The sequence below is a fragment of the Amphibalanus amphitrite genome, unplaced genomic scaffold (assembly GCF_019059575.1).
Source record: "Amphibalanus amphitrite isolate SeventyFive unplaced genomic scaffold, NRLGWU_Aamphi_draft 000480F_arrow, whole genome shotgun sequence".
Lineage (NCBI taxonomy): Eukaryota > Metazoa > Arthropoda > Thecostraca > Balanomorpha > Balanidae > Amphibalanus > Amphibalanus amphitrite.
This window is the reverse complement of record NW_024881974.1, coordinates 388,132-414,361: the sequence shown is the minus strand read 5'-3', so window position 1 is coordinate 414,361 and position 26,230 is coordinate 388,132. Positions and strand designations below refer to the sequence as shown.

The 26,230-nt window shown below is 56.2% G+C and overlaps 1 protein-coding gene across 1 annotated transcript; it reads left to right on the top strand.

Annotated features, from left to right (window-relative positions):
• Positions 1 to 716: 716 nt before the first annotated feature.
• Positions 717 to 24,821, top strand: LOC122392286 (serine/arginine repetitive matrix protein 2-like). Its single transcript, XM_043386973.1, has 14 exons — positions 717 to 849; positions 10,471 to 10,806; positions 11,137 to 11,533; positions 11,735 to 12,064; positions 12,311 to 13,090; positions 13,242 to 13,249; positions 13,296 to 13,303; positions 13,338 to 17,009; positions 17,118 to 17,279; positions 17,777 to 17,905; positions 18,161 to 18,327; positions 21,308 to 21,399; positions 22,307 to 22,429; positions 23,814 to 24,821. The coding sequence occupies exons 2-14, from the start codon at positions 10,557 to 10,559 to the stop codon at positions 24,200 to 24,202; spliced, it is 6,507 nt and encodes a 2,168-aa protein (XP_043242908.1). The 5' UTR covers positions 717 to 849; positions 10,471 to 10,556; the 3' UTR covers positions 24,203 to 24,821.
• The last annotated feature ends 1,409 nt before the right edge of the window (positions 24,822 to 26,230 follow it).

The following is a 26,230-nucleotide window of genomic DNA, read 5'->3' as shown; positions in this document are numbered from 1 at the left end:
CGCGAGACCTGTGTACGCTAACTTCCTACCACTTTCCTACGCACACGAGTGATTCAATTAAAAAGTGGCGGCTCTAGTGCTGAGAATGTCCTATGATGTCCAAGTATGCTGTTTGTCGTTTTTTGGAAGACAGCAGAATTTTCAAATACGTAATCTTCAAGATTATTGTTAGGTTTATTGAAATTAGAAAAAGCATGAACATTCGATGAGGGCTCGGAAACTGAACAGCTGAGGCTTTATTCCAAAATTACCTTTCTATATCCCATCTCTATATCACGAAAGCTAGAGCTGGAAGCGAGGTCAATAACCCGGTTTACATAGCATTTTTGACGAGGCTCTAGCTTGTTAATTTGGCGATAATTTCGATGCAGTGATCTTCAAATATTTAGAGGGGATCATTTTGTAAATTGTTAAGCACCATTGGCATCTTTTGCAACATCACGGACGGAGAAATAAGCTTGCAACAAACCCTATGTAAACGCGTCTAATGGTCCTTCGAAACAAGTAAGAGTACTTGTGTTATTTTTTATATAAATATGCCTGTTTAGGTATATTGAATGTTGTTACTATTTTAATGACATATTTGTGAGGAAATATCAATGTTTTAAAGACTTGTACCAAAAACAGCACAAAAGAAGTAAGTACTCAAACAACGGATAAACAAAGGTAAGTACTGTTGTCCATCACAGTTACTCGAAAATGGTGATTCTTGTTATTGCTGTGCAAGAGATAGAATGGAAATGAATTGCTGAAAATGGGCGCAGTGTTAGAGCTTGAATCGTTCGCAATTTTCTTGATGATAAGGTTTGAATTGCTGTTACGTTTCGTTTGACTGCGTTTATAAGCTCGGTGAGTCTTCCAGGAGCTCGTGGACGATGAGGTGTGGTGCGCACCGCATTGGGCTTGCAGAAGTTGTCCCTTGTCACCATGCTTTAAATATATGCTACACTGGCATGAAATCCCATTAGTTACTGTTTTTCAATTTCTTTAGGGTTTTCGTTCGCGTTTTTATGTTCATCTCAGTCAATGCATTGCTGGCGCTACACTGCCAGCCAGTGGCGGATCCAGGGGGGGGGGGGCAAAATGGGCATTTGCCCCTCCCAAACGGCATAATTATAACATAACACCTATCGAAGAGGCATGGAAAGAATCGATAAATTGTTATGGTTTGCCCCCCCGAAAAACTGTGAGCTGGATCCGCCACTGCTGCCAGCCCAAGGTTGGTGCTCCGTGGTACCTATGATCTCCCTTTAACCCACGAGCCGCTGGGGGGGGGGGGGCATAAAGTTGCCCCCCCTTTACGTTTTGTGAAATATCTCTGAAACCTGATGAGCTACGAACGTGAAACTTGGCATAGCTTCAAATGAATACCTAAGCAATGTTTGAGGAAAGTTTGGTGGTTGTAGCACCTAAGATGACGTCACAGTGACGTCATAAAGTTTTGTCGTTTTCCGATATGGACCGTTTCTGATGACCCTGAGCATGAAACTCGACTGTAAATGAACTAGACAGCACCTGCTGTCATCCTAAAATATCTTACTACACTTCCATCTAGTTTCTGACCAATAATCGGCCCTTTATATTCGGTCCCATATATCTGATGTATCGTGAGGAATATGAGTCGCAAATCTATAATTTCACTTATGACGTCACTGTGACGTCATTTCAAATGGGATCGACACCAAATTTGGACAAAACCTCGGCTAGGTATTCAGGAAGGTGTGTGCAAAGTTTCGCTTCTCTATCTCTTCGCGTTGCGACGATATCGTCGCAGAAGTAAAGGGGGGGCAACTTTATGCCCCCCCCCCCAGCGGCCGGCGGGTGGCGCGGAGGCCCAGCGGCCGCCGGGTTAAAAACCAGTGTCCCAAACTTTGTAACTCTGGGTGGTAAACGACATCCAAATGAGAATTGGGTAAAAGTATACATTAAGTCCGAGTGACTGTTAAAAGATAAACTTTTCATATTCTTACATTATTTGACATCCTGAATTCAAAAATGATACTTATATGTCCTGGAAATAAAAGAAAAACATAATCAAACCTGACCTAACATTACTTACTTACCTACAACCTACCAACCTGCAACCTACAAACCTACAAACCTACAACCTAACCTAACCTAACCTACAACCTAAAACCTAAAACCTACAAACCTACAACCTAACCTAACCTAAAACCTAAAATTTTTGCTGTTACATATTTGTATCAACAGCGTTACAATTGTCCACTCGGACCTAATATATACTAATACCGAGAATTGTTTTCCACTCTCACTCCCACTTTTTATAGCTTTTTTAACTCATTTTGCAGAGACAAAGCATTTGCGAGAATGACCTTTTTCATCCCACAATCTATTGCTCCTGTATATAAATTCATGATTTTGATCCTTTTTCCACCTTTTATGGGCCCACCTAACCTGCAATTTCACTTTCATCCCTTTTTGGGTGAGAATTTTTTTTCCTCTGGCACCCAACTGAAAATATATTTTTGGGACACTGCTAAAAAGTGATTTGTCATAGTGATTCATCATCATCGCAAGGTAAGGCTGAGGATTATGAATTTTTAGCTGTGTGATCTTCTGTTAGTGATGAATGTAAAGATACTCAGTGATGGCATAGTTATATATGTACAATGAAAGTAATATAAGAGATAGTGCTTCTAGGTAATTTATTAATCATGAAAGACAGAAACTTAATTGGTATTAGTAAGCCTGGCATCCCAGGAAGATGCCAGATTGAAACGACACAACGGAGACACAAACCTAACCTAACCTAACCTTACCTACAACCTACCCTACAAACCTGCAATGACTACCTACAACGCTACCTACTAGTTCAGTCCTCCCAATCTCTGCCATGCAAAGGCGAAAATGTTGGGTCAGGGTCCATTCCCTCAGGTCAACTCAGAGGTCAACCGAACATAATGGGTTTTGCCTTTATACGGCAGATCTGGCATCTTCCTGGTACACCAGGCTTACTTATACCCATAAATCCAGGTCAAACCAATAATTGGAGGAGTCAACTGTAAATGTGAAGATGAAGTCCAAGTAGATAAAAAACATAATCTAACCTGACCTAACTTTACCAACAACCTACATCCATTCAACCTTCCCACCTAAAACCTACCAACTGTCAACCCACCAACCAACATCCTACCAACCAACAACCTACCACTTGGACACCATCCTCACATATACTGTGAACATATACCACCAATTGCTGGTGTAGCCTGAAGCTTTCCCATACCTGCTACATTGCATGATTAAATCGAGACATCCAGGCATTTTAATGGCACGTGCACTGTACCACACTTTTCAGTTTAATGCAGTGCTTTAAAATTGCCAGCCGTGTGGTTCAAGGGGTGTGGTTAAACGCGTTGAACCACACGGCTGCTGACGTCACTATCAATTATAGTTGTGAGCTTTTTGGCAGGTATGGGAAACACCTTCCAGCCCTAAGGCCGAGAATTCAATAAATGTCACCTCGCTTTTTTAGCGAAAAGCACCTCGGGCCTAACGGCCCTCGGAGTTTTCGCTAAAAAACCTCGGTGACATTTGTTGAATCATCCCGGCCCCGGGCAGGAATATATTAAGATGTCCCAAAGATTCAGCTCATGCTCGTGTTTTGGAAAGGTCATGAATCTACATTAATATTTTGGTGTCTGCGTACTGACTCAAAGCTGATCAGTGTGAAATAGGCACGTTCTTGTTATTTGTCACCAATCACCTTAACTTATAGTTGAGGTGAATGGTGACTGGTGAGATGTTTTTATTGTGGACTTAATTCTAAGTGAACTAATTCTGAATCAAAATGTAATTCTTAATGAATATTAGGGACATACATGACCTCTGGGCTCTGAGCAACCTTTGCAAGGTGTTCTGGCTAGTGTTGTTTGTTTAAAAGGTACAGCTGCATGAAAAATCAAATAGTATGGGTAGGTAGCAGGGAAGTCACAAAAGGGGATCAGATATTTTTGTGGAGAATTAATGGAAATTTTTTTATGCCATTTATGCCTTAACTGATATGTTTGCAACACAGGTGGTTTGGGACAGGTGGCTTTGTCAAAGATTAACAAGCCCTCAAACCAAGTATTGAAAAAAGGTTATCCTTTTGAGCAAGGTAGTATGCTTGGAAGGAATTATGAATCTTAAGATTTTATCAGCAGAATTACAAACCTAACCAGAACCACTTTAACAATTCCTGAGTTACCACCAGAATTACCAGCTACCCTACCCTGGTTTATCTTTCATCAAGGTAGGTACCTACCTTGCTTGGTGTGACTGCAAGGTAGGTGCTTGGTAGGTGGCAAGTAGGTGTAAGTTTAGGCTAGGTTTGATTGTTTTGTACTGAGAAAAGCATCAATCAACTATGATGACAATACCAAGATGGTTTTGTTTTTTATTTACAAAAAACTCATAATTTCACAAATATGTGATGAGAAAAACATTGCAGCTTGCCTTACACCTGACCTAACCTTACACCTAGGTACCTTACAGGTACTTAACCCTTATTGGTCGACTTGTGTCTTGGAGGGGGATGTTTGAACACCCCCTGTGGTTTTTTCGCGAATGTCTTAAAAACGGCAGCGCCGTTTTTGGCACACCTTATCATGCATCTTTTCTGCACATGTTGTGAAAATTTCAGACCAAGGTCATTCAAGGTCAGGTCACCAGGTCACTTGAAGTAACCTGACCTCATAAAATGTTTCAATGTTTGTCATAGCTACACTGAAAGACCGATCGCTTTGAAACATGCAGCGATTGCTAAGAGCAACAGTATGTACAAAATGTATGTCTTGGAGTTTCGATATCGGTGACCTAAGGTCAGATCAATTTTGGGACCTCTCCATTACAAGTCAACCGGAGTCCGGAGAAAGGTGAAAGACGCCTCTTTTGGACGAACATCATTCTGAACACTCTCAAACACTCAAATACAAGTAAATTTTGCACACTGAACATGAAAATGGCACTCATGACCCATTTTATGCCCCTGAGGTCATGTCAGGTCACAAATGGTGTCGAACAGTTTTTGGTGAACACATTTTGATAGAGGCATGCTAGAGCGATGAAAATGCCTTAGATGAGTTCAGCTCGACGATAGGGATCGACTGATATGCAACATGGCCTTTTCTGGTTATGACCTGAGGTCAAATTTTCAAGTTTACCTCTTAAGGTCAAATTATAGTTCATTCGCTGCATCTTGACGAGAGGGTCACGATGCCGGTAAAAGTAAGTTGCTTACAGGTATCGTTTCTCATTGACATTCCATCATTTTATGTAAAAGTATGATTTTTCAAGCTCTCTGACCAGACCGGAACGACTCATTATGTCATGGCCGTCCGCAACAGGAATGGTTAAATTGGACCTGGCAGAGCTGTAGGCCACCTCCCCGGCCGGGTAGAGCTGTGGGCCGCCTCCTCGGCTGGGGTGAGTTGAGTTGTTACTTGTTAGCCACCTCCGTGGAGCTCCAGACCCGCCCCCGCCGGCGCCCTACAATCTACATCTTACCTATGAAAATTAAACTTAACCTTCCAGGCGGTCGGGGGGGGGGGGCATTTTTTGCCCCCCCCCTTTAGTTTTTTTCTCGATATATCTCCAGAACCGCTGCGCCGATCCGGATCGTCACCAAACTTTCAGTACCTTCTCGTGAATAGCTTTTGCACATTGTGACAAAAAATTTTCCAAAGGCTATGATAGGCTGGCCGCTAATGACGTCGGAGTGACGTCATTTCTGCCATTTTCGACCCAAAAAAAGGTTCCGCGGGAAGAGCTGTCAGGCCTACATCTTTAGAGATGCAGAAAAATGTTTTCGATAAAAAAGGTGTAGAATTAACAGGGCTATGAAACTGCTATATCGTATTTTTGAAATTTTAGGATTTTGACTCCCAAAAATTAAAATAGATTTTTTGAATATAATAGCCGAAAAATCCAAAAAGTTTTTTGAATTTCGAAAAACCGGAATATATGTGATAGTCCCTACCGCCTTCTATCCACATACCAAATTTCAGATCTATACCACTTTTTTGGCCAACTTATAGCTGAAAAAAAAAATGTTCAAAACTGATGACGTCAAATTTTCAAACTCAGTTTTTAGCAATGCTAGACCTCCTAGCGCAAAACAAAACCACCATTAGTCTCCCCGTGACGAGCTGCATCCAATCAATACCCATTTTATGCAAAACTATCAAATTTGAAATTTGACCTTTTTTACCTGACCTTGACCTGACCTCCACCAGAAAGTGACCTAAGCCGTACCTGATGGTCTTATAATCAACACCATCAAGTTGGAAATGAAAAATTGGCCATAAAACATGCATCACACAACCTTAGTAAAGTTGGGTTCATGTGCTGACCCTTGGTGACCTGACCTGTGACCTGACCTGGTATTATCAGTGACCACTAATAGCAACATATGTACTAGGTAACTGACGCCTTATCGCTGATTTTCGACAAAATGCGTTTTACTCGGTGTTACAGCGCATTCCCTAGAAGACCCGTGAACGGTGAAACATTTTATCTTTGACCTGACCTGTGACGTAATCGGTGACCTCTAGATCAATAAAATTTGATTTTCTGTGGCAAATTTGACAGGGCTATCTAACGCTTTTTGAATTTTACGGATCTGTCCAGTAGTTTCGGAGATACGGGGGGGACAAGAAAAATTCCCCCCCCCCCACCCCACCGCGCGGAAGGTGGCGGGGAGGCCCACCGCCTGTCGGGTTAACATCGATTTGTAGTCTCTTCGACGCGTCTTGATGAGAGAAATTGTGATGGTAAAAGAAATGCTATACATTTATTGATTATGGAGCGAGCGGAGCGAGCGAAGTCTTTACGCAGAATAGCAGAAATTTCTGAGTATGAGCGGCCGTGGTCATGCTTTTGCGAAGCTCAGCAACCACTTGACCGATTTACTTGCGGTAGTTTTTGTAGGGTAGCTTCACTCCTTCTACCAAGTATTTGACTTTGGATACATGTGGGTGACCCCTTATGCACGTGCCACGTGCAAAACGAAGAGGTGTCAGTTTTGTGTAACAATTGCAACATATCTGTAACTACTGGGCCGATTGCACTGAAAGTTGGTAGGTAGGTAGGCACCCACTAGGCGATGCATTTCCATGTGCCAGAGTTGGGGTGCTGCTGCACGTCAGCACGCGCAGGGGTCGTTTCCAGATCTCGAGAACGGCTGGAGCGATGGCGCTCAAATTTGATACACGGTTAGGGACCAGTTAGTAGGGTGCCATGCACAAGTCAGTTTTAAGTACCCTTCGAAATTTCGCACGTGCAAGGCTCACCCCCTCTCGGTCGCTCCGTTAGTCGCCCCAAAAGGCGTTTTACTGGTTCTAAAGTTATTGCAGAAAAAAAAACGTCTGCAATGTGCAAAGTCGGCCTATTTTGAAAGTTTCAGACGTCTGAGCCTCAAACTACTGACCTCAGGTCAAATATGAAGGCACGCTGGTGAAGCAGCTTTGGAAGAGCCATCGATTTCACTTTTCTGCGACGTTGTAGCACTTCTGGTTCACGAGCTATGCTCCGATTGGTGAAAAGGGTCAATCGTGAAAATTTGATTGGAAAATTTTAACTTTTTTTTACCTCCATTGACATCAGCATGAACCTAAGCGACGATGGGGTCTCCTTTCGAAGTAGGTAGGTACTTTCTGTTGGAGGGAATATATTTTTCGCTTTTTCCCCTCTTGTTTTTTCTTTAAGATATTAAGATTTTACAGTGTGCGATAAAATCTCGCCCCCCGGCCCATCATGGCGAATTCAAATGAAACCGCCGTATGAAACGGGTAGAGGACCAGGGATCAAAATTCACACGTTGAAAACCTGGAAACAGTGGACAACCAGGACGGTGGAATCGGAGTCTATAGTTTTGCGAGGAGTTGAATTCGGAGTCGCCAAAATATCACAGTCTCCGACTCTTTTTTTCGCCATCCGTATTGTATTGTATTGTATTGTACAGTCTCCGACTCTGGAGTCGGCAGTGTCCCAAAATTTGCCAATTTGGGTGGGAAGCCACACCCAAATCAAAATAATTTTCCACTCTCACCTCCAATTTTCCAGAGCGATTTTTCACTCCCTGTTTTACCAATCAGGAGCATCTGCGTGTACCTTTTACCTCCCTCTATATTTTATTTAATCAATCATCCTATAACGCAGCTCCCACACCCTCCCCAACATTCACAAATAAATTGTTGATCTCTGTTTTCCGCTCTTTTTGTGCCTTCCTGACTGGCAATTTTCCACTCTCAGCCCTCTTTGTAGTGGCGAATATTCCCCTCCGACACCCAATCCAAAATATATTTTTGGGACACTGGGAGTCGGAGTTAACATTGCATAGCGCAACGTTATGCTCTATGATTGTTTGCTTGAAAATATTATGCTCTTTGACCTCTCCAAAACTATTTTTCCGAGCTTAGGTCATACTCACGTTTTACTTGAGGGGTTTGAGCAAAAAGGCGTACAGGTAGGTACGCCTTTGTAGGTACGGCTGCTGGGGCTGATCTGCTGTAAGTTCTGCATGCTATTTATGAGGTGTAACTATTGGCAATGTAAGTCCCTGGAACGCGCAAGGGATTATTTCAGGTGAGGTAAAAGGTCTCCAACATCAACTTTACTGTCATGATATGGACTTAGAGTCGGAGCTGGAGTGGAATTCTGAGCCAAAGGCGTTTTTTTTAAGCCAGAGTCAAAGTCACCAAAACAATGGGCTCCTCTGCCCTGTGACAAACATTATCCCATCATTCATGCCTAAACGCCCTTCCCGGGGCAAAGGCCAACCCTCGTGCTTGGGGGGAGGGTGTTAACGGATTTTTTTTTTTTCACGAATAACTCGCGTTAAAAGCGACGAATCGTGACAATGTTTTCATTGCCCTAAAAAAATCAATTTTACATCTCCAGGAATATCATAATCCTGACCAAGTGACCTTTGACCTGAGACCCTTTTCGAAACCATGTCAGGCCTGAATATCGATTTGGGGCATCATCTGCTTTAGGGATGCTACGGAAAACCTGGTAAGACCATGTGCTCTCATTTCGTCTCATATCATGAACTTCATAGGATGTTTGGCTGTTTCAATACATGGCAGTTGATGTTAAATTTTCGCCGAAATCGACCGTTTAACGGAACCAGTCTGACCTCTGCCGTAGTTCTAAGACAGACTCTTCTCGCTTAATTTTTGCCGTTTTTGTCTTTTGCATGATTGTGCTTTTGCGGTTGCAGAACAGAATGTTGCAGAACATTTTGAAGTCAAACTTCAAAATGTTCTGCAACATCCTGCTAAGTCACAACCACGTTCAGCAATCAAAAAGCGCGTGAGCGCCTTTTCTCTGGTCGCGTGTGACCCGTTTGGTGACCTGCATGTCATGTGCGACTGACCCGGGGCCAGCCGACAGTCGCGGTAAGCAAGGTCAGTCATGTGCCCTTGCAACATTCGCGAGGAATTTGAATGGGAAACAGTGCTGTATATCCATGCAACAAGAAGCTCATCGACACCGCGATTATAACAACGGCAGAGGCGCAAATCGTGGGAAAAGGACGACGCAGGTCTTTTGGGACACCCATTTTATGACATGAAATTGAAAATATGAACATTCTCGTGAGTCTTTGGGCCAGTAAGCTTGAGAGAGATATAACCATGACCATCGGATCTGGCGCTAAGAAAAACATCTGAATCACATTGTGTCGCATACCCACATAGCAGAAGTAGCCTTCCGTTACCTGGCCTGACCTGACCTTACCCTGACCTGAGTTTATTGTTTCCGCAACTGACTTATAATTTTTTTCAGAACACTAATCCTGAGCCGTTTTCTTTCGAATTCGTAATAATGATCGCCGTGTTTCATGTCTGCAGCGGCGGTTCTTCCATTGAGGAACTCGAGGCAGTGCCTCACCAGCTTTTGGGTAAAAAAGCTTTTATTGGGTTGCTTCCTTTATTTCATTCATGGCTTAGGCCATATAGCTTCCATGCCTCGGCATAGCAATGCTGCCACCTTGGGTATTTACCATGCTACATAATAGTTGCCAATTTGGTGGCCTAATGCTTTTGTATAGGAGAATCAAGTGAGGCACAGTCTCACCGAACATAGCCAAGATGATTTATTGTGATTTTAAATATGCAACTGTAGATATATGTTAAGTATTTTTGATACGGTCTTACCGTGCTAGAAATAAAAATAATTTTATATGAAATAGTTCAGGGCATTGTCTTATTATGCCTTACTTTTTTCTTGAAAAAAAAAATGTTGAAAGTTCCAAAGGGAGCAGCGGCCTCCGTTGGAAAAACTTGGGCTGTGAAACAGTGCCTCACAGCCTAAAGACTAAAACCCTAGGCGTTTTTGATATGGCACATCGGCAGCTCACTTAGAGTGTTTATTTCCCTTTCTGAATTAACTCCACAGATTAATGAAGGCAGAACCCGAGTTTCAGGGCCATGTGATGTCTATTGACTCTTGTCCACCTCTCGTTGGCAGGATGACGCCTGGGTCGTCACTTAGCGCCCGCATCTTATAATTGACGCCCGGTACAGCACTCTATGGTGGCGGCGCGGTGACCCAAGATGGACCACCAGTTCTCCAACATCCTGCGCGGCACGCGCCAGTTTTTCCAGGGCGTGCCGACGTCGAGCGCCGACTCGTCGGCGGCCGGTGCCGCCGGCTGGCCGTACCAGCTGTTCCCCGGCGTCGGCTCCGGCAGCATCACGCGCGGCACGTCGGACGGCGGCGAGCGGGCCGCCGCCGCCGCCGCCGCCGGCTGGCCGCCCGCCTACCAGCGCGGCCCGGAGCGGCCCGAGCGCGCCGGCGCCGCCGGTGCCGTGTCCTCGGCGGCGGCCGGCTCGTACGCGCCCTACGCCGGACTGTCTGCCGACCCGGCGGCCGCGGCGCGCTACAGCACCGCCGGCCCGGACAGCGTGTGGAGCATGCTGGGCCACTCTGCGGCGCCGGCCGGTGCCCGGCACACCGCGCAGGGCTTCTGCCAGCAGCAGACGCGGTCGCCGGTGACGGCCGGCGGCCAGCAGCAGCTCGGCCGGCCGCCGGCGGTGGACGGCGGCGCGCGCGCCGAGCACGTGGTGAAGGTGCTGGAGGGCGGCCGGCCGCAGCTGCCCACACTGAGCCAGTCGCGCGCCGCACTGCAGTCAGCTCTGCGGCAGCGCTCGCCGCTGGAGCCGCGCGGCCCGACCGGCGGCCCGCTCCAGACGGGACAGCGCGCCCCGTGGCCGGCCGCCGACGGCCTGTACGCCGCTCACCCGGCGGCGGCCCCGCAGGCCGGCGGCGGGCACCTCGGCGACCTGCTGGACTACTACGGCCGACAGCAGCTGACGACGGCAGCCGCGTCCCGGAGCGGTGACCCGCAGCCAGCGGCGCAGCCGGCCGCTCAGTCGGCCTACCAGCCCGCCGCCACCCTCCAGTCGACCTACCAGCCCGCCGCCACCCTCCAGTCGACCTACCCGTCCCCAGCGCCCAGGGAGCAGCAGAGACTCGTCTACAACCACGGCTCGGCGCCGGGCGCAGCCTATTCCGGAGCGGGGCTGGCTGTGTCGGACGCCGCGCCGGCGCCGCTGCGGCCAGGGTCCACCGCCGCCGACCGGCACGGCTACCGGTGGCCGTCCATGTCGCAGCCGCAGGCCGTGAGCAACCACCAGCCGCCGCCGGCCGCGCGGCCCGACCCCGGCGCGGCGCGGGCCAAGCAGCCGCCGCCAGCGCCGTGGGCCGCGGAGACGGCGGGGCGCCGCAACAGTTCGGGGGACGGACAGCTGCTGGACCTGCGGCCGGGCAGCGCCGCGCCGCCGCCGCCGCCGGCCGACACCGGACAGCCCCGCAAACGGCTGTCCACGGAGGTGCTGGACCTGAGCGTGCGCCGCGGCGCCGAGGAGCGGCCGCGCAGCGTGATGCCGACCCTGCCCAGCCAGAGCGTGGCGCGGCAGCAGCGCGAGCCGCGGCCCGAGTCGGTGCCGCCGCCGGCGCGCGCCCCGCTCGACACGCTTAACAGTCCGCCGGCGTCCCGGCCGGCCTCGCAGGCGGCCGCGGCGCCGCCCCAGTGCCGCTCGGACGGCTTCCGGTCGCCGGCGTCCGAGTGGCGGCCGCCGACCGGCGCCCAGCCCTGGCGGCCGCCGGCGTCCCCCGCGGCGGCGGCCGAGGCGGCGGCCGGCCCGCGGCGCGCCGCTCCGTCGCCGGCACGCACGCCTGAGCCGGCGGCCGGCGGCCACAACGGGCCGCTGGAGACGGCGACCGCCGGCGGTCCCAGCCCGCGGCCGGCGCCGCCCGAGTCGCCACGCGCCGCGCCGCCGGCCCGGCCGTTCGGCGTGCCGTCCAGTGACGCGACCACGGCCGCCGCGGCACCGCTCAACTTTTCACCGAGAGCCAGTCCGACGGCGTACCAGCCGCCGGGCGGAGTGCCGATACGGATCAGCCCCTCGCCGCAGCAGCCGCCGCCGCGGGCCAGCCCGGCTTCTCAGCAGTTCTACGGCGGTGCTCCGCAGCGGCCCGAGCAGCCTCGGCAGGAGCGACCAGCGGCCTCTCGTCCCGACCATCCTCCGGGCCACCCGGCGACGTCCAGGCCGGACCAGGCTCAGAGCTATCCGGCGACCAGGCCGGACCAGCCCCCGGGCCACCCATCGACCAGGCCGGACCACCCGCCGGGCCACCCCGCGTCAAGGTCTGACCTGCCGCGTCAGGAGAAGCAGCCGAACGCACCGGGCCGGCCGGCCTACGGTGGCCCGATGTCTGCGGAGCCGGCGCCCCGGTTTGGTCCGCCGCCGCCGGCGGGACCGGGTCAGTGTCCGCAGCCGGGCCGGCCGCCCGGCTCTGCACTGCCGCAGCCGGGCCGGCCGGGCTACCCAGCGCCATACCCGCACAGAATGCCGGCACCGCACCACCACCAGCAGCCGCAGCAGCCTGGGCAGAAGGGACACCCGCAGCGGCACCAGCAGCAGCGGCCGCCGGCACCGCCGCACCAACACCAGCAGCCAGACCAGTATCAGCGGCACGGCCAGATGGGTCAACAGCTGCACCCAGCAATGCGGTCCGGACAGCCTCCCTCGCAGCAGCAGCAGCAGCAACAACAACAACACCACCAGCAGCAGCTGCAACAGCAGCAACACCTACGCCAGCAGCAGCACCAACAGCAGCAGCACCAACAGCAGCAGCAGCAGCAGCAGCAGCAGCAGCAGCAGCAGCAGCAGCAACACCACCAGCATCAGCAGCAGCAGCAGCAGCAGCAGCAGCAGCTACAGCAACAACACCAGCATCAGCAGCAACACCAGCAGCAGCAGCAGCAGCAGTGGCAGCGTCCGGTGCAGCAGCAGCAGCAGCCGGCGGCTGCGCAGCAGTGGGGCGCCCAGCGCCACCCGGGACCGCCGCGGCCGCCGCACGGATGGTCGCCGGTGAACGGCGCGGCGCCCCGGTCCGGCCAGCCGCCGGCGCCGGCGGTCGGACCGTTCGCGCGGCCCGTCCAGCCCAGCCGTCCAGCTCCGCGGCCGCTGCCCACTCCCTGGGGTCCGCAGAACGGTCCGCTGACCTCCCAGTCGGGCCCGGCCGGCGGCAAACGGCCGCCGGACCCGTCCCTCGACCGGCCGAGCAAGGCAGCGCGGCGCGACTCGTCCGAGGGCCGGCCGCGCCACCGGCAGCCCTCGGAGGACCTGGCCGAGGCCAGCAGCCTGGAGGAGCTGCTGCGGAACGGCCTGAACGGCGGCACGGCCGGCCACTCGCCGCAGGACCTGGCGCTGCTCTTCCCAAACATGAAGGCGGCCACGTCGCCCGAGAAACACGTGCAGCCGCTGCCGCCGCCGGCGCCGGCAGCGCGCTCCCTCGCCTGTGCCGGAGAGCTGGATATCTACAACAGCGTGACCAGCTTCATCAACGAGTCGGTGGCGGCGCCGATAGACTCTCTGGGGCAGGCGCGGCCACCGTCAACAGCGCGGCCGGACGTACAGGGGCAGGCGCGGCCGCCAGACGGACTGGGACAGGCCCGACCGCCAACGGCGCCGGTAGACGCGATGGGACAGGCGCGGCCAGCTCCGGCAGCGCCAGTAAACGCAATGGGGCAGGCGCGGCCGCCGGCTGGCCCGCTAGGCCAGTCCCGGCCGCCAGCTGACTTGCTAGGCCAGGCCCGGGCAGACCCGCTGGGCCAATCCCGGCCGCCGGCTGGCCCGCTAGGCCAGTCCAGGCCGCCGGCTGACTTGCTAGGCCAGGCCCGGCCGCCCGAGCCGCGGAAGGTAGCGCGCCGTCCGTCCACGGGCTCGGTGTCGCCGCGCGGTGGCCGGACGCCGCCGTCACTGCACGTGGCCGGCGCGCCGGTGGAGTTCCGTCGCGCCCAGGGCCCGTTCATGACGCCCGAGCAGGAGCGCTGTCTGGAGGGCCAGCTGTCGCGCTACGAGCGGCAGATCCGCCAGGTGCCCAGCAGCCAGTCGGCGGCCGCCGCCGTCCGCGTCCGCACCAAGGCCGAGATGAAGTCACCCTCGGCGTCAGCGCCGCCGCCGCCGCCGCCGCCGGTCCGCCAGTCGACGTCGACAGAGTCCAACAAGTCGGTGTTCGACTTTGACAGCGGCTCGGACGGCGAGGTGCCCGTGCTGTCGCACAAGGTGTCAGCGCGCGCCAAGGTGGAGCCGCCGCCCGAGCGGCCGCTCGTCGACGTGTTCGGGGACGGCCTGGACAGCGACTTCTGGGGCAGTGTGTGCAACTCGCTGGCCGAAAACATCGAGTCCAACCAGAAGCTGGTCAAGAGCAAGCGGGTGACGCGCACCAAGATCGTCAGCAAATTCCAGGAGGTGACCAGCGGGAAGGCGGAGCCGGCAGAGGAGCCGGAGCCCGAGACGCTGGAGCCGCCGCCGCCCAAGGCGCCCTCCCCGCAGCCAGTCGTCAAAACGGAACCGGACGCCGAGGAAAATCAGACCACGGCGAACTCGGCGCCACAGAGCACGAGCAACGGAGTCACTCCGCCGGTGTCGAAGGCTAAAGTCGAGCCCAAACCGGAGAAGAGCGGCAGTGAGTTCGAGCTCTCTCAGTCGGGCGACGAATCCAAGAGCTCCTCCGACTCCTCCGAGTCGCAGGACTCGAGCGAGAGCAGTGACGAGTCGGAGGTGCCGCGCCGCCCCGGCCGGCGCGCCGTCCAGTCGTCGGACAGTGACAGCGGCGCGGGCGACGCTCGGCGGCCGGCGCGGCGCCGGGGTCGGCGTGCCGTGTCCAGTGACAGCAGCGACAGCGAGCCGCGGCCGGCGCGCCGTCCGCTGCGCCGCCGCCGCCCCCTGCAGCAGTCGGACAGCAGCCAGAGCAGCGACAGCGACGCGCCGTCCGAGCGCCGGCTGAGGACCCGCCGCGCCGGCCGGCCCGAGCGGCGCGTGACGCGCAGCGCCGGCTCGCGCCGCAGGGACGGCCGCACGCGCTCGCGGCGCGCCGCCAAACGGCTGGTGTTTGAGGATGGACTGCCGGCGCCCACCAGGCGGAAACGAAAGGAGGACGTCGAGTCAGACTCGAACGGCTCGGCGAGCGGCACGGACGCGCCGCGCACCAGGAACTCGAGCAGGGCCAAGCACAACAACGAAAAGGACTCGGACGACGGCCGCGGAGGTCGCCGGAAACTGCGCCGGCGGAAGGCGGTCGGCGCGCGGACGGACTCGGCAGACAGTGCGGACGGTGGGGCGGGGGACGCCGCCCGTGATTCAACCAGGACGCTTCGGCTCAGGGATGGCTCTAACGCCAGTGAGAAGGGCTCACGGGATGGCTCGGTGGCGCGGGGCGCGCGCGCGGGCCGAACTGGGAAGGCGGGCGCGAGTGCAACGAAAGCGGTCAAGCCGGCGCGGAGCTCGGAGGACGAGGCCGGTGACGGGTCCAGGGCCAAGTGCAGTGTGTCCGAGTCGGAGGCGGTCGCCGACAGTGTACAAAAGCCGCCGCCGGCGGCGCCATCAGCCGGCGGTGACGGGGACGCGAAGCGGGACGGCGGCGCCGCCGGCTCCAGCGGCAGTGGCTCACGGAGGAGAGACTCGGCCGAGTCGCGGACAATACCGTCCATCCTGGACGTGCTCCTGCCGCCGCACGAGGAGCGTGACGAGCTCGACATCATCCACCACTATCCGGAGGACTACCGAGAGGTGCTCGAGCGGGTGGCCGAGGTGCTGACTCGCCAGCGGCCGCGCGCGCGCTTCGCTCGGGAGCGTTTCTCGGCCTCTGCCGTGGCGGACGCCTGGGCTGAGGGCTGGCAGGAACGCTTCTTCGCCTGGAAGACGGGTATTTGTCGAGTGCCGCCGCGGCTCGTGCCCAAGCTGCAGCGGAAGTCGGTGCCCGCCGAGGCGCCCGGCACGCCGACGCGCAAGGGCACGCCGCGCAAGGAGGCGCGGTCGACGCCGACGCCGGCGCGCACTCCGAGTCGAGCCGAGGCGGCGCCGACCGCCGACAGGAAGAATTCGGCGCGCTTCAGTCAGGAGGAGGGCGGACGCCGCGAGCGGCACAGGTCCGCCTCTCAGAAGAGCGTCGACCTCATCTGCGCCAAGGTGATGGCCTCCAGCGGTGAGGACGCGCCCGCCCCGCCCAGCCAGCGGTTCGTGCTGCGCGCGCAGCGCAAAACGCGCGTCGACATCATCGAGGCCCGTCTGCTGGCGGCGGTGAACAAGCAGCTGCCGGGCGGCGGCGGTGACCGCTCACCGGCCACCACCAACGGGCCCTCAGCGGCGCCCGAGCCCATCGTCAACTCGCTGGTGAAGAAGTACAAGAGCATCACGGATCGTCAGGTGGAGCGGCGGATGGGCGCGCTGTACAGCCGGCGCAGCGAGGTGCTGCACTACGCGGCGCCCTCGCTGCTGGACACGCCGCGGCCAGGCCAGCAGCCGGTGCCGGCGGCGCTGCTCTTCCCTCGCGCCACCGTCGAGCGGTTCGCGCGCGAGCTGGCCGACTCGCCGCTGGCGGACGGCGCCGCGCCGGCCGTGGTGCTCGACTCGCGCACGCGCGGCGCGCGCGCCCAGATCACCGAGAAGGAGCTGCTGCACCAGGTGTTCGGCGTGTCGCTGGACGAGATCAGCCAGGTGCGCAACCACCGCCGGCCGGCCAAGGCGCCGGCGGCGGCGGCGGTGGCGCGCCGCTCGGCGGCGGCGGCCGCGCGCCTGCCGGAGAGCCCGGCGCCGGCCGAACAGTCGCTCGAGACGCCGCCGGCCAGCGTGGTGCCGGCGCGCGGCCGCCGCGTCAAGAAGCGGCGCACCAAGAACCGCTCCGGCTTCGACTTCATGCTAAAGAAGAAGCGGAAGAAGGAGACGGACACGGACTCCGTGGTGCCGCGCAACAAGAAGCTCCGTCCGGTGAGTGGACAGGACGCCCGGCCCTCGCTGACAGCGTGTCGGCCCGTGTCTACCCTGTGTCTGTGTGTGTGTGTTGTTGTATATTGTGTCTATCTGTGTCTCTACTTTGTGTCTCTGTCTGTATCTGTATATTGTTTGACCTTTGTCGGTCCATGTCTGTACTGTGTCTGTAAATTGCGTCTGTCAAGTCTTATGAATCCGCTGCCCGGCGCCCTCGACCTTTGTGACTGATCTGCAGTCTGGTGGTCATTGTAAGACTGATGGTTGGTCTGGCCCGTGATCATCCGCCGTATCTCACCGTAGGCCGTATCTGACTGTTGTATCCAACCGTCTACCATCATGTGACCGTCAGAGTTGTTGCTACTGATCTTTTGTTGCATCTGATCGTCCTCCGTATCTGGCCGCCCTATACGACCCGTAACTGACCATCTGCCATGCCTGACTCCTGTATCTAACCGCCTGCCGTATCTGACCGTCCGTCCATGTGCGCTCCGCAGGTGTGCGGTCCTCGGATGGGTGCCGACCCGACCCGCTCGCCCGAGCTGGCCGCCGAGATCCGCTCCTGGGTGCTCAACAAGAGCGCTGGCGAGACGGCCCTGCTGCGCGCCGCCAAACTGGGCTACCTGGTGAGAGCGCGCAGGGAGCGCCATGCTGCCGTCAGCGGCCGCCTGGGCCGCTACTTCTGCTTGCACTTGAATGTTAACGGTTTGCTCCACATTTTACGCTTTGATGAAAATCAGTAGTCAAACTCGTGCTTTGGATAACTATGGTAACACATTAATCACGGTGCACCGGCGCCCCGTCTGCTGTATATGATTGGGTCTGTCTGGCCCGCCCGTGCTGTGTGTTGGCGGTGTGTTCTGACGTCCCCGGCTGCGCAGGACGCCGTCATCTACCTGCTGGAGACGGGCGAGGACGCCACCGACTGCCGCGACAACGCCTCCTTCACGCCGCTGCACGAGGCGTGCGCGCGCGGTCACCTGGACGTTGCCAAGACGCTACTGCTCTACGGAGCGGACGTCAACGTCAGCGCCAGGGGCGGCGTCAGGTGAGCTACCGGGGGAGGCAGCAGCGCCAGGGGCGGCGTCAGGTCAGCTACCGGGGGAGGCAGCAGTGGCAGGGGCGGCGTCAGGTGAGCTACCGGGGGAGGCAGCAGGTGCTAGGTGCGGCACCAGGGGGGCCTCAACTGCGGTCTCAAGGCGAACAGTGGCAGGGGTGGTGTCGCCGTCGGGGGCGGTTACCACCAGGGGGCGTCAGCGCCAGCCGCCAGGGGCACTAGCAACAGGGTGGGATGGGCATTTGCTGCGCCCCACCGGCGAACGAGCGGCGTTTAGTCTGGTGTGTACGGCCAGAGCCGTAGGATACCGACCGTGGTTCCGATATATGTCGGCCGTGTTCAGGGGGCTGTTTTATCCTTTCGTTCATGTATTCATTCGCTTTTGTGCCCACTGAGATGTATGTCCGGACGTGTGCTGACCTAGAACAGGACCATGGATGAGATAATAATGGATTGGTGTCTTCGCAGTTTTTGGCGACATTGAGCTCAGGCCTGCCATCTAGCGGGAGAATTGTCGTAAGTTAGGAGCAAGCCGAGTGAACGCCGCTGATTAGCATTGTGACACACGGGAGGGTGGTATAGTAGCGGGCTTGTTGTGCAATTTTTCACAAGGTTATGTCTTTATATGTCAGTAAAAGCGAAGAAATTAATAGATTTATGTGCAGGGTCAGTAATAAGATAAGCAGTTCGATGTAATTTCCTCATTAAATCGTGAAACAGGGAGTTATTGGAGACTTCGCCAGCACGTGTCGTTTTCGCTATTTTTCACATGAGTCTTTACTTGGCCTAACTCAAACAAATTGTCTGATCAAAGAACAAAACGAGCGTTAGGTACTATCTATAAGTGTAATGAAAAAGTTGAACGGAATCGCTAACGTCATTGCCGCTCAATATGTCATTCAAGACGTTCTATGAAAAGGACCCAACCAGTGCTGCGTAGTCGAGGAAATTTCAGTGACTTGGCTCCAACTCCGATTCCGGTATCCAAATATCGACTCCGACTCCTCCGGGCAGAACTGTCGATTCACACAGACTCCGACTCTGACTCCGACTCTGCAGCCCTGGTAAGTCTGTGGAGTCGATGACTTTTCGGTGATGTTCGACTCATACTCCGACTACAGCTTTTAAAAATCAACCGACTCCGAGTCGGAACTGAACCGCTGGCTCTGACTACAACTCCGCAGCCCTGGCCCAAGATAGCCGCCTAAAACGACTTTGATGTGTGATCTTCTTCGTACATTGTTAATGTTATTTTAAACAAGGGGTGGAAAAGGGAGACGAAGCCTTCACAAACAAGGATCTCCTGTTGCGGATCAATCAGCTGCTGGAGCAGAAAGGCATAAACACCACGCATCTCATTTCATCGTTTTCCTAACGACTCTGCACCAATGTATGCACTGATCAATGCAGTGCGAGCATCGATGTGACATTTGTGTACCAAGTTTGAGTGTTATCCGCCCGGCCGTTCTTGAGATATGGAAGCGGCACCCCGCACGTGCGCACGTGCAGTAGCACCCTCATAGTGATACATGGAAATGCATTGGCCAATGGGTGCCTTACTATTGACGAAGTTTTATTGTAATGAGCCCAGCCATTGCGGAGTTACTCTATGTGGAACAATTTCGACACCCCTAAGTTTGCACGTGGCACGTGCCGTAACAATTCACTAAGATGAAGAAAATCGAGCGAAATTCGGAGAAGAAAGAATAAGCCTACCAAATATGTATGACATATTGTTAAACTGCTGTACCATTGTGAGTAAATGACCATTGAAAAGGTCGTACAAGCCGATGGGACTGGGCGTTTCAATACACACCGTCTTACGCATTTTATTTTCGTTATTACCTAAATGCTGCTTGACATTTTTGGCCTTCAAACATTTAAGACATTTTTATCGTCTCAAGTCCAGTAAGATTACCTCCAACTCGTGGGAATATGCACTTCAAGCCAACTAACACACCACACCCACGTGTATCATAATGCTGAGAGATGGCGTTCACTCGTCTTGCTCCTAACTTACGATAATTCTCTCGCTAGATGGCAGGCCTGATCCCGATGTCGCGGATCCCAATGTTAATTTCCACGAGACACCAATCCAGTGTTATATCATCCATGACAGGACTGAATATGCCGTGGTAAAATGGAGCGATGCCCGCCAGGTAAACAGGACCAGCTTTTCTAACTTAGCACAGTCCGAAACTCTTATTGTGTAAAATTGGACGCAACATGACCGTAGTAGTCGGCGCGCCCTAAAGCCCCAAGTAACAAACAAATAATTGTGTAAATTGCAACCTGCTGCTAGTACGCATCAGTAGTTGTTAATTAGGATTTTCTATTTTGTGTCGCCTTTCTTGATTGGGCAATCACATATAATGATAACAAATACAATAAGTCATCTACAGGTGGGCGTTGTTCTTTGCCTCTGAAATGGCTTTTTTAACCAGGCATTGCTGGTTTTTGCTTCTGGACTCGCTTTTCACTCAGAATCGTAACAATGTCTCATGTTGTGATCTGTTTTCCTGGTGCGTTCGCCCGTCAAGTGTGCCAATCTCCCCCTTCGTAGGTGCTGTTAAGTGCTGACGTGCCCATCTACCCCTACATACAACCCACCGACTGGTCATCTCCGCTGACAGACTGCTGACTGTGTGCTCACCCCTTACCGACCGCTGACTGCGTGCTCACCCCCCCCCCCCCCCCACAGACTACTGACGGCCCATCACCCCCTACCGACCGCTGACGGCCCATCTCCCCCCTACAGGCCGCTGATTGTGTGCCCACCCTCCAAGTACAGACCATTCACTGTGCCCATCTGCCCCGCAGGCCGCTGATTGTGTGCCCACCCTCCAATTACAGAGCGCTCACTGTGCCCATCTGCCCCTCAGGCCGCTTACTGTGTGCCCACCTTCGACAGACCGTTCATGACTGTGCCCACCCTCCGACAGACCATTCACTGTGCCCATCTGCCCCTCAGGCCGCTGCACGAGGCTGTGGAGAACAACCACCCGGAGCTGGTGCGACTGCTGCTGGCGTACGGCTCCGACCCGCGGCTACCCACCTACGCAGGTAGGGGGCGGGCGACCTGGGACGGGCGCAGGGCGGTGGTAGTGGACGGGTGACCTGGGACGGGCGCAGGGCGGTGGTAGGGGGCGGGCGACCTGGGACGGGCGCAGGGGGCCGGCCTGGGACGGGCGCAGGGCGGTGGTAGTGGACGGGCGACCTGGGACGGGCGCAGGGCGGTGGTAGGGGACGACCTGGGACGGGCGCAGGGCGGTGGTAGTGGACGGGTGACCTGGGACGGGCGCAGGGCGGTGGTAGTGGACGGGTGACCTGGGACGGGCGCAGGGCGGTGGTAGGAGGCGGGCGACCTGGGACGGGCGCAGGGCGGTGGTTGTGGACGGGCGACCTGGGACGGGCGCAGGGCGGTGGTAGGAGGCGGGCGACCTGGGACGGGCGCAGGGCGGTGGTAGGGGCCGGGCGACCTGGGACGGGCGCAGGGCGGTGGTTGTGGACGGGTGACCTGGGACGGGCGCAGGGCGGTGGTAGTGGACGGGCGACCTGGGACGGGCGCAGGGCGGTGGTAGGGGCCGGGCGACCTGGGACGGGCGCAGGGCGGTGGTAAGGTGTCTGGGGACGTAAGGTGGTGGTGTCTTGGGGGTGTCTGGTATCCGGGCTGGGTCGAAGGGCTCCAAGACGCTGTGGTCGGCAATCTGCTGCACGGCCTAGAATTTGTGATTTGTAACCGGCTAAGCTGTTCGTCGTGTACCATGTCTGTGCAAAATGTGACCTCTGCCATCCCGTTGGGGAGTGTGCTGTCCAATATTGGATGGATGTGCGCGTAAATCGGCTGCCTTTGCTTGCTGTTTATCAACCAACGCCCTGGCGGCGCTGTGAACTGCGAGTGACCGGGCGCCTGTACTGGTGGAGCAGTGTTGATCGGTGTCTGATGCCCCCCCCCCCCTTCCCCGCCCAGGCATCAGCCCGCTGGAGCAGTGCGCCAACATGCCGGTGATGAAGCGCCTGCTGCACGGACATGTGGAGGACCTGGAGGGATCGACCGGCTCCGGCTGGCACTTTGTCGCCTGCCAGGCGCTCGGTGAGTCGCAACACCAGCTGACCGCTTTTCTTTCTCTTTTCCTTTGGCTGAGTTATGAATGATCGTAGCGTAGCCAGCAATATGTTCACTATGGCATTCACTGTGCGTGTAGTGGAATCAGAAGCCTTGACTCTAACGCTGCGGACTCGTGGTCCTCGTGGGCCATTGGATAAGGTATGCTACCGGTGACGCGGTGACAGTGAGTGCCAGGCTAGGAGAGCGCACACCGTTTGATCTGTGTTGTTTCCGGGCCAGCTGGCCCAGCTGCTGTGTCCCAAAATTCGTTCATTTGGGTGGGCAACGACATTCAAATGAAAATCATTTTTCACTCTCACCTCTAACTTCTTAGACCATTCTCCGTACCCAATTCTACAAAGAAAAATATTTGTGTAGATAGTCGCTTTACATCCTACATCCTTCCACAAATGTATAGAAATGTATACTTTTGATCCTTTTCCACTCTTTTGGGCCTTGGCTGACCGTTAATTTCCGCTCTCATCCGATGTTTTGGCGATACATTTTCCCCTCTGATTCCTAAGCCAAAATATAATTTTGGAACTGCACTGCTGAGCTGGCTACTGATCAGAGGTCACGCTGGACCCGGGAGTGGGACTGTGTCACCATCTACCAGTGAGGCGTTCACCTTTCGGCTCAAAATCTTAGCGGTGGACCGGGCGCGGGCGATGTGGTCGGGTGGTGGGTCCCTATTGTCTGTGTCTTCTCCGCGAACTCGGAGCTGTCTGTATGTATTGTACACCACCAACCCAGAGCTGTCTGTACGCCACCGAACCAGGCCAGAGCTGTCTGTACACCACCGACCCAGAGCTGTCTGTGTACCACCGACCCAGAGCTGTCTGTGCACCACCGACCCAGAGCTGTCTGTACACCACCGAACCAGAGCTGTCTGTACACCACCGACCCAGAGCTGTATGTACACCACCGACCCAGAGCTGTCTGTACACCACCGACCCAGAGCTGTCTGTGCACCACCGACCCAGAGCTGTCTGTACACCACCGACCCAGAGCTGTCTGTACACCACCGACCCAGAGCTGTCTGTGTACCACCGACCCAGAGCTGTCTGTGCACCACCGACCCAGAGCTGTCTGTACACCACCGACCCAGAGCTGTCTGTACACCACCGACCCAGAGCTGTCTGTACACCACCGACCCAGAGCTGTCTGTACACCACCGACCCAGAGCTGTCTGTGTACCACCGACCCAGTCCACCATCGACCCGGTCACCCGGTGCTGTCCCGCGTTTGTACACCGCCTGCTGCTGGGCTGCCGTTTCCCATCTCCCTCTCCGGGCGCGGACGCTGCCCTGCCCGCCGGCGCCACTCTCCCCGTCTCTCCGCTGACGTCCCCCCCCCCCATCTCCTACAGAGCCGTGGCCGAGCGGTATGTTGCTCTCGGATGGCGCTCCCGCCTTCACCCCGCGCGCGGACGACGCCAACCTGACGTTTGACATGGCCGAAGCGGCGCTGCCTGCCATCTATCGGCGGCTGAACGACTCTCAGCCGGCGCCGGCCGTCCGCTACGTGACGCTGTCAGCGCTGGCCGCCCACCTGGCCTGCTCGGAGGAGGCCGTGCTGCGCGAGCGGCCCGAGCTGCAGCTGCTCGAGGTCGGCTCGCCGGAGGACGCCGCCGAGCTGGTCTGCCAGACGGTGGCCGGCTGGGCGCTGCGGCCGGCCGACGGACCGGCGCGCCTGGTCCGACTCGACCGCGACGTGGAGATGCTGCTCCGCCGGGAGCGGTTCAACATGACGTGCTAGCGCCGCGCCGGCCGGCCCCTCGGTGATACTGTGTGTGACGGGGGCGGGGTGCGCGCGCCCGGCCCCGCCCCAATTCAGCTGTACCCGCTGTGACGCGCCGCGGCCGCCGGCCACAGGCAGGCTTTACCCATATATATGATTATTTGTTTTACTCGTCGGCCGCTGATCATGTTTTCCGTTGAGTTTGCGTAATTTATTCAATCGGCTCGATGGTGGGTGCGGGCGCCGTCCGCTGTCCCGCGGTGTGTGATGACGCTATTCGGACCGTGTCTGTGTGTGTCTGAGTTGGTGACGCGCCGCGCTGGCGGCCAGTGACGGCGAGGGGCGCGGCGGCCGGCCAGCCGCTCCGAGCCGGGCGCGCCGCCAGAGACGCCCGCCCGGCGGTCTTTCACTGCGGCTGGTCGGCCGGCCCGCGCGGCTGTGCAGCCCGCCGCCGGCCCAGGTCTGTGTGCGTGCCTGTCTGTTATCCACAACATATATTCTACAGAGTACAAAGTGGGCGGCGTCGGTGGCCAGTGGACGCGGGCTGGACAATCCCTGGCGATGTGAGGGGACGCGGGCTGTTTTGTAGATACCGCACGGACCGCCTGTATAAATACACGCACGCACGCACGGAGTGGCTGCCTGGTCTGCGGCCGCTGGCCAGTGCCGAGTCGGGGACCCCAGCACAGTGGGCCGGGTACTGTCTGTGGTCGCCGGGGACCCCAGCGCAGCGGGCCGGGGACTGTGGTCGCCGGGGACCCCAGCGCAGTGGGCCGGGGACTGTCTGTGGTCGCCGGGGACCCCAGCGCAGTGGGGCGGGGACTGTCTGTGGTCGCCGGGGACCCAGCAGAGCGGAGCAGGGATGTGGTCCCGGCCGGGACGCTCGGGACGCGGTCTAGTTCGTCAGAGACTGCCTTCAGTTCGTTCTTCGGTAAACTGCTTCATTTCCACCTCTCGTCTACACTGACATGAACTTTTCTTGTCTGTGTATGACAAGTTTTCGGGCCACGGGTCTTAACCGACAGTCCCGTCAAATGTGCGGACAGATGAATATCTACAGTCAGAAGGCAACAATTCAAAAAGTGAATTCAGTGTGCGGAACGGGATGAAGGGCTCTGGGAGAAAATGGACTGATGATTGGGAGTTTGGTGGAAATTTAGCAGTCGCTGGTGCTGAGCATGAATACCGTCTGTACCGTTTAGATCCGCCGAAAAAATCCACTTCTCGTTTGTCCCCGGTCTCGCCGACGATACGGCGGCCGGGCCCCAGCTGGAGCGGACCCACAGGACCCTCGAGGGCCGAACACATCCAAAGGAGCCCCACTAAACTCTAAAGGGTCTAGCTTCAGCAGTTTAGGGCCTCTGGGCCGAGGGCCCTAAACTGCCCTCTGAGCTCTCACCGGCGTCTGAGGACCTCGCGTCGACCTTTGAGAACCACATCCGCCTGCCTTTGCTAACGTCTGGCCATTTGGCAGGCCTTTGAGGGCCTTCACCAGCCTCTGAGGAGAGTGAGGGTCCCACCGGTGTCGGAGGACCCACGCCAGTCTAGGACACCGTCCTACACCGGTTTTGGAGAACCACTCGCTCAAAGGTCTGTGAAAACTCGTGCAAATCTTTGGATGGCTGGCGGCTGCGTCATGGCGTGGGTTTTTCATTCTGAGGACCTTAGCTGGCCCAAAGGACTAAGTATGCCTATGACTGAGGTTCCCAATATCCTCTTGATGTCCCCACATGGGGAAGGGGACAGGCACGCCACTATCCAGCCGGTCGAACGTTACGGTTACGCGAGTTGGGACAGATTCGGAACGGTCTTCTCCGGTTCTACTTCAGTACGGGGCCTATAAACACGTTGGAGCCCGGAACAGGGATGAAGGAAGAATAATCAAGTATGAAGGCCGGAAAGGAAAGGAAGGCCCGGTGACAGCTGCCAGTGACAGTGTCCATCAAGGGTTTGATGTTTGAAGCCCGTCCCCGAGCTTCAAACATCTGTCGGACCGGCATACCGGCAGGGGCGAGGGAAGCACGAGGAACCGTTTAGACTTCGGAT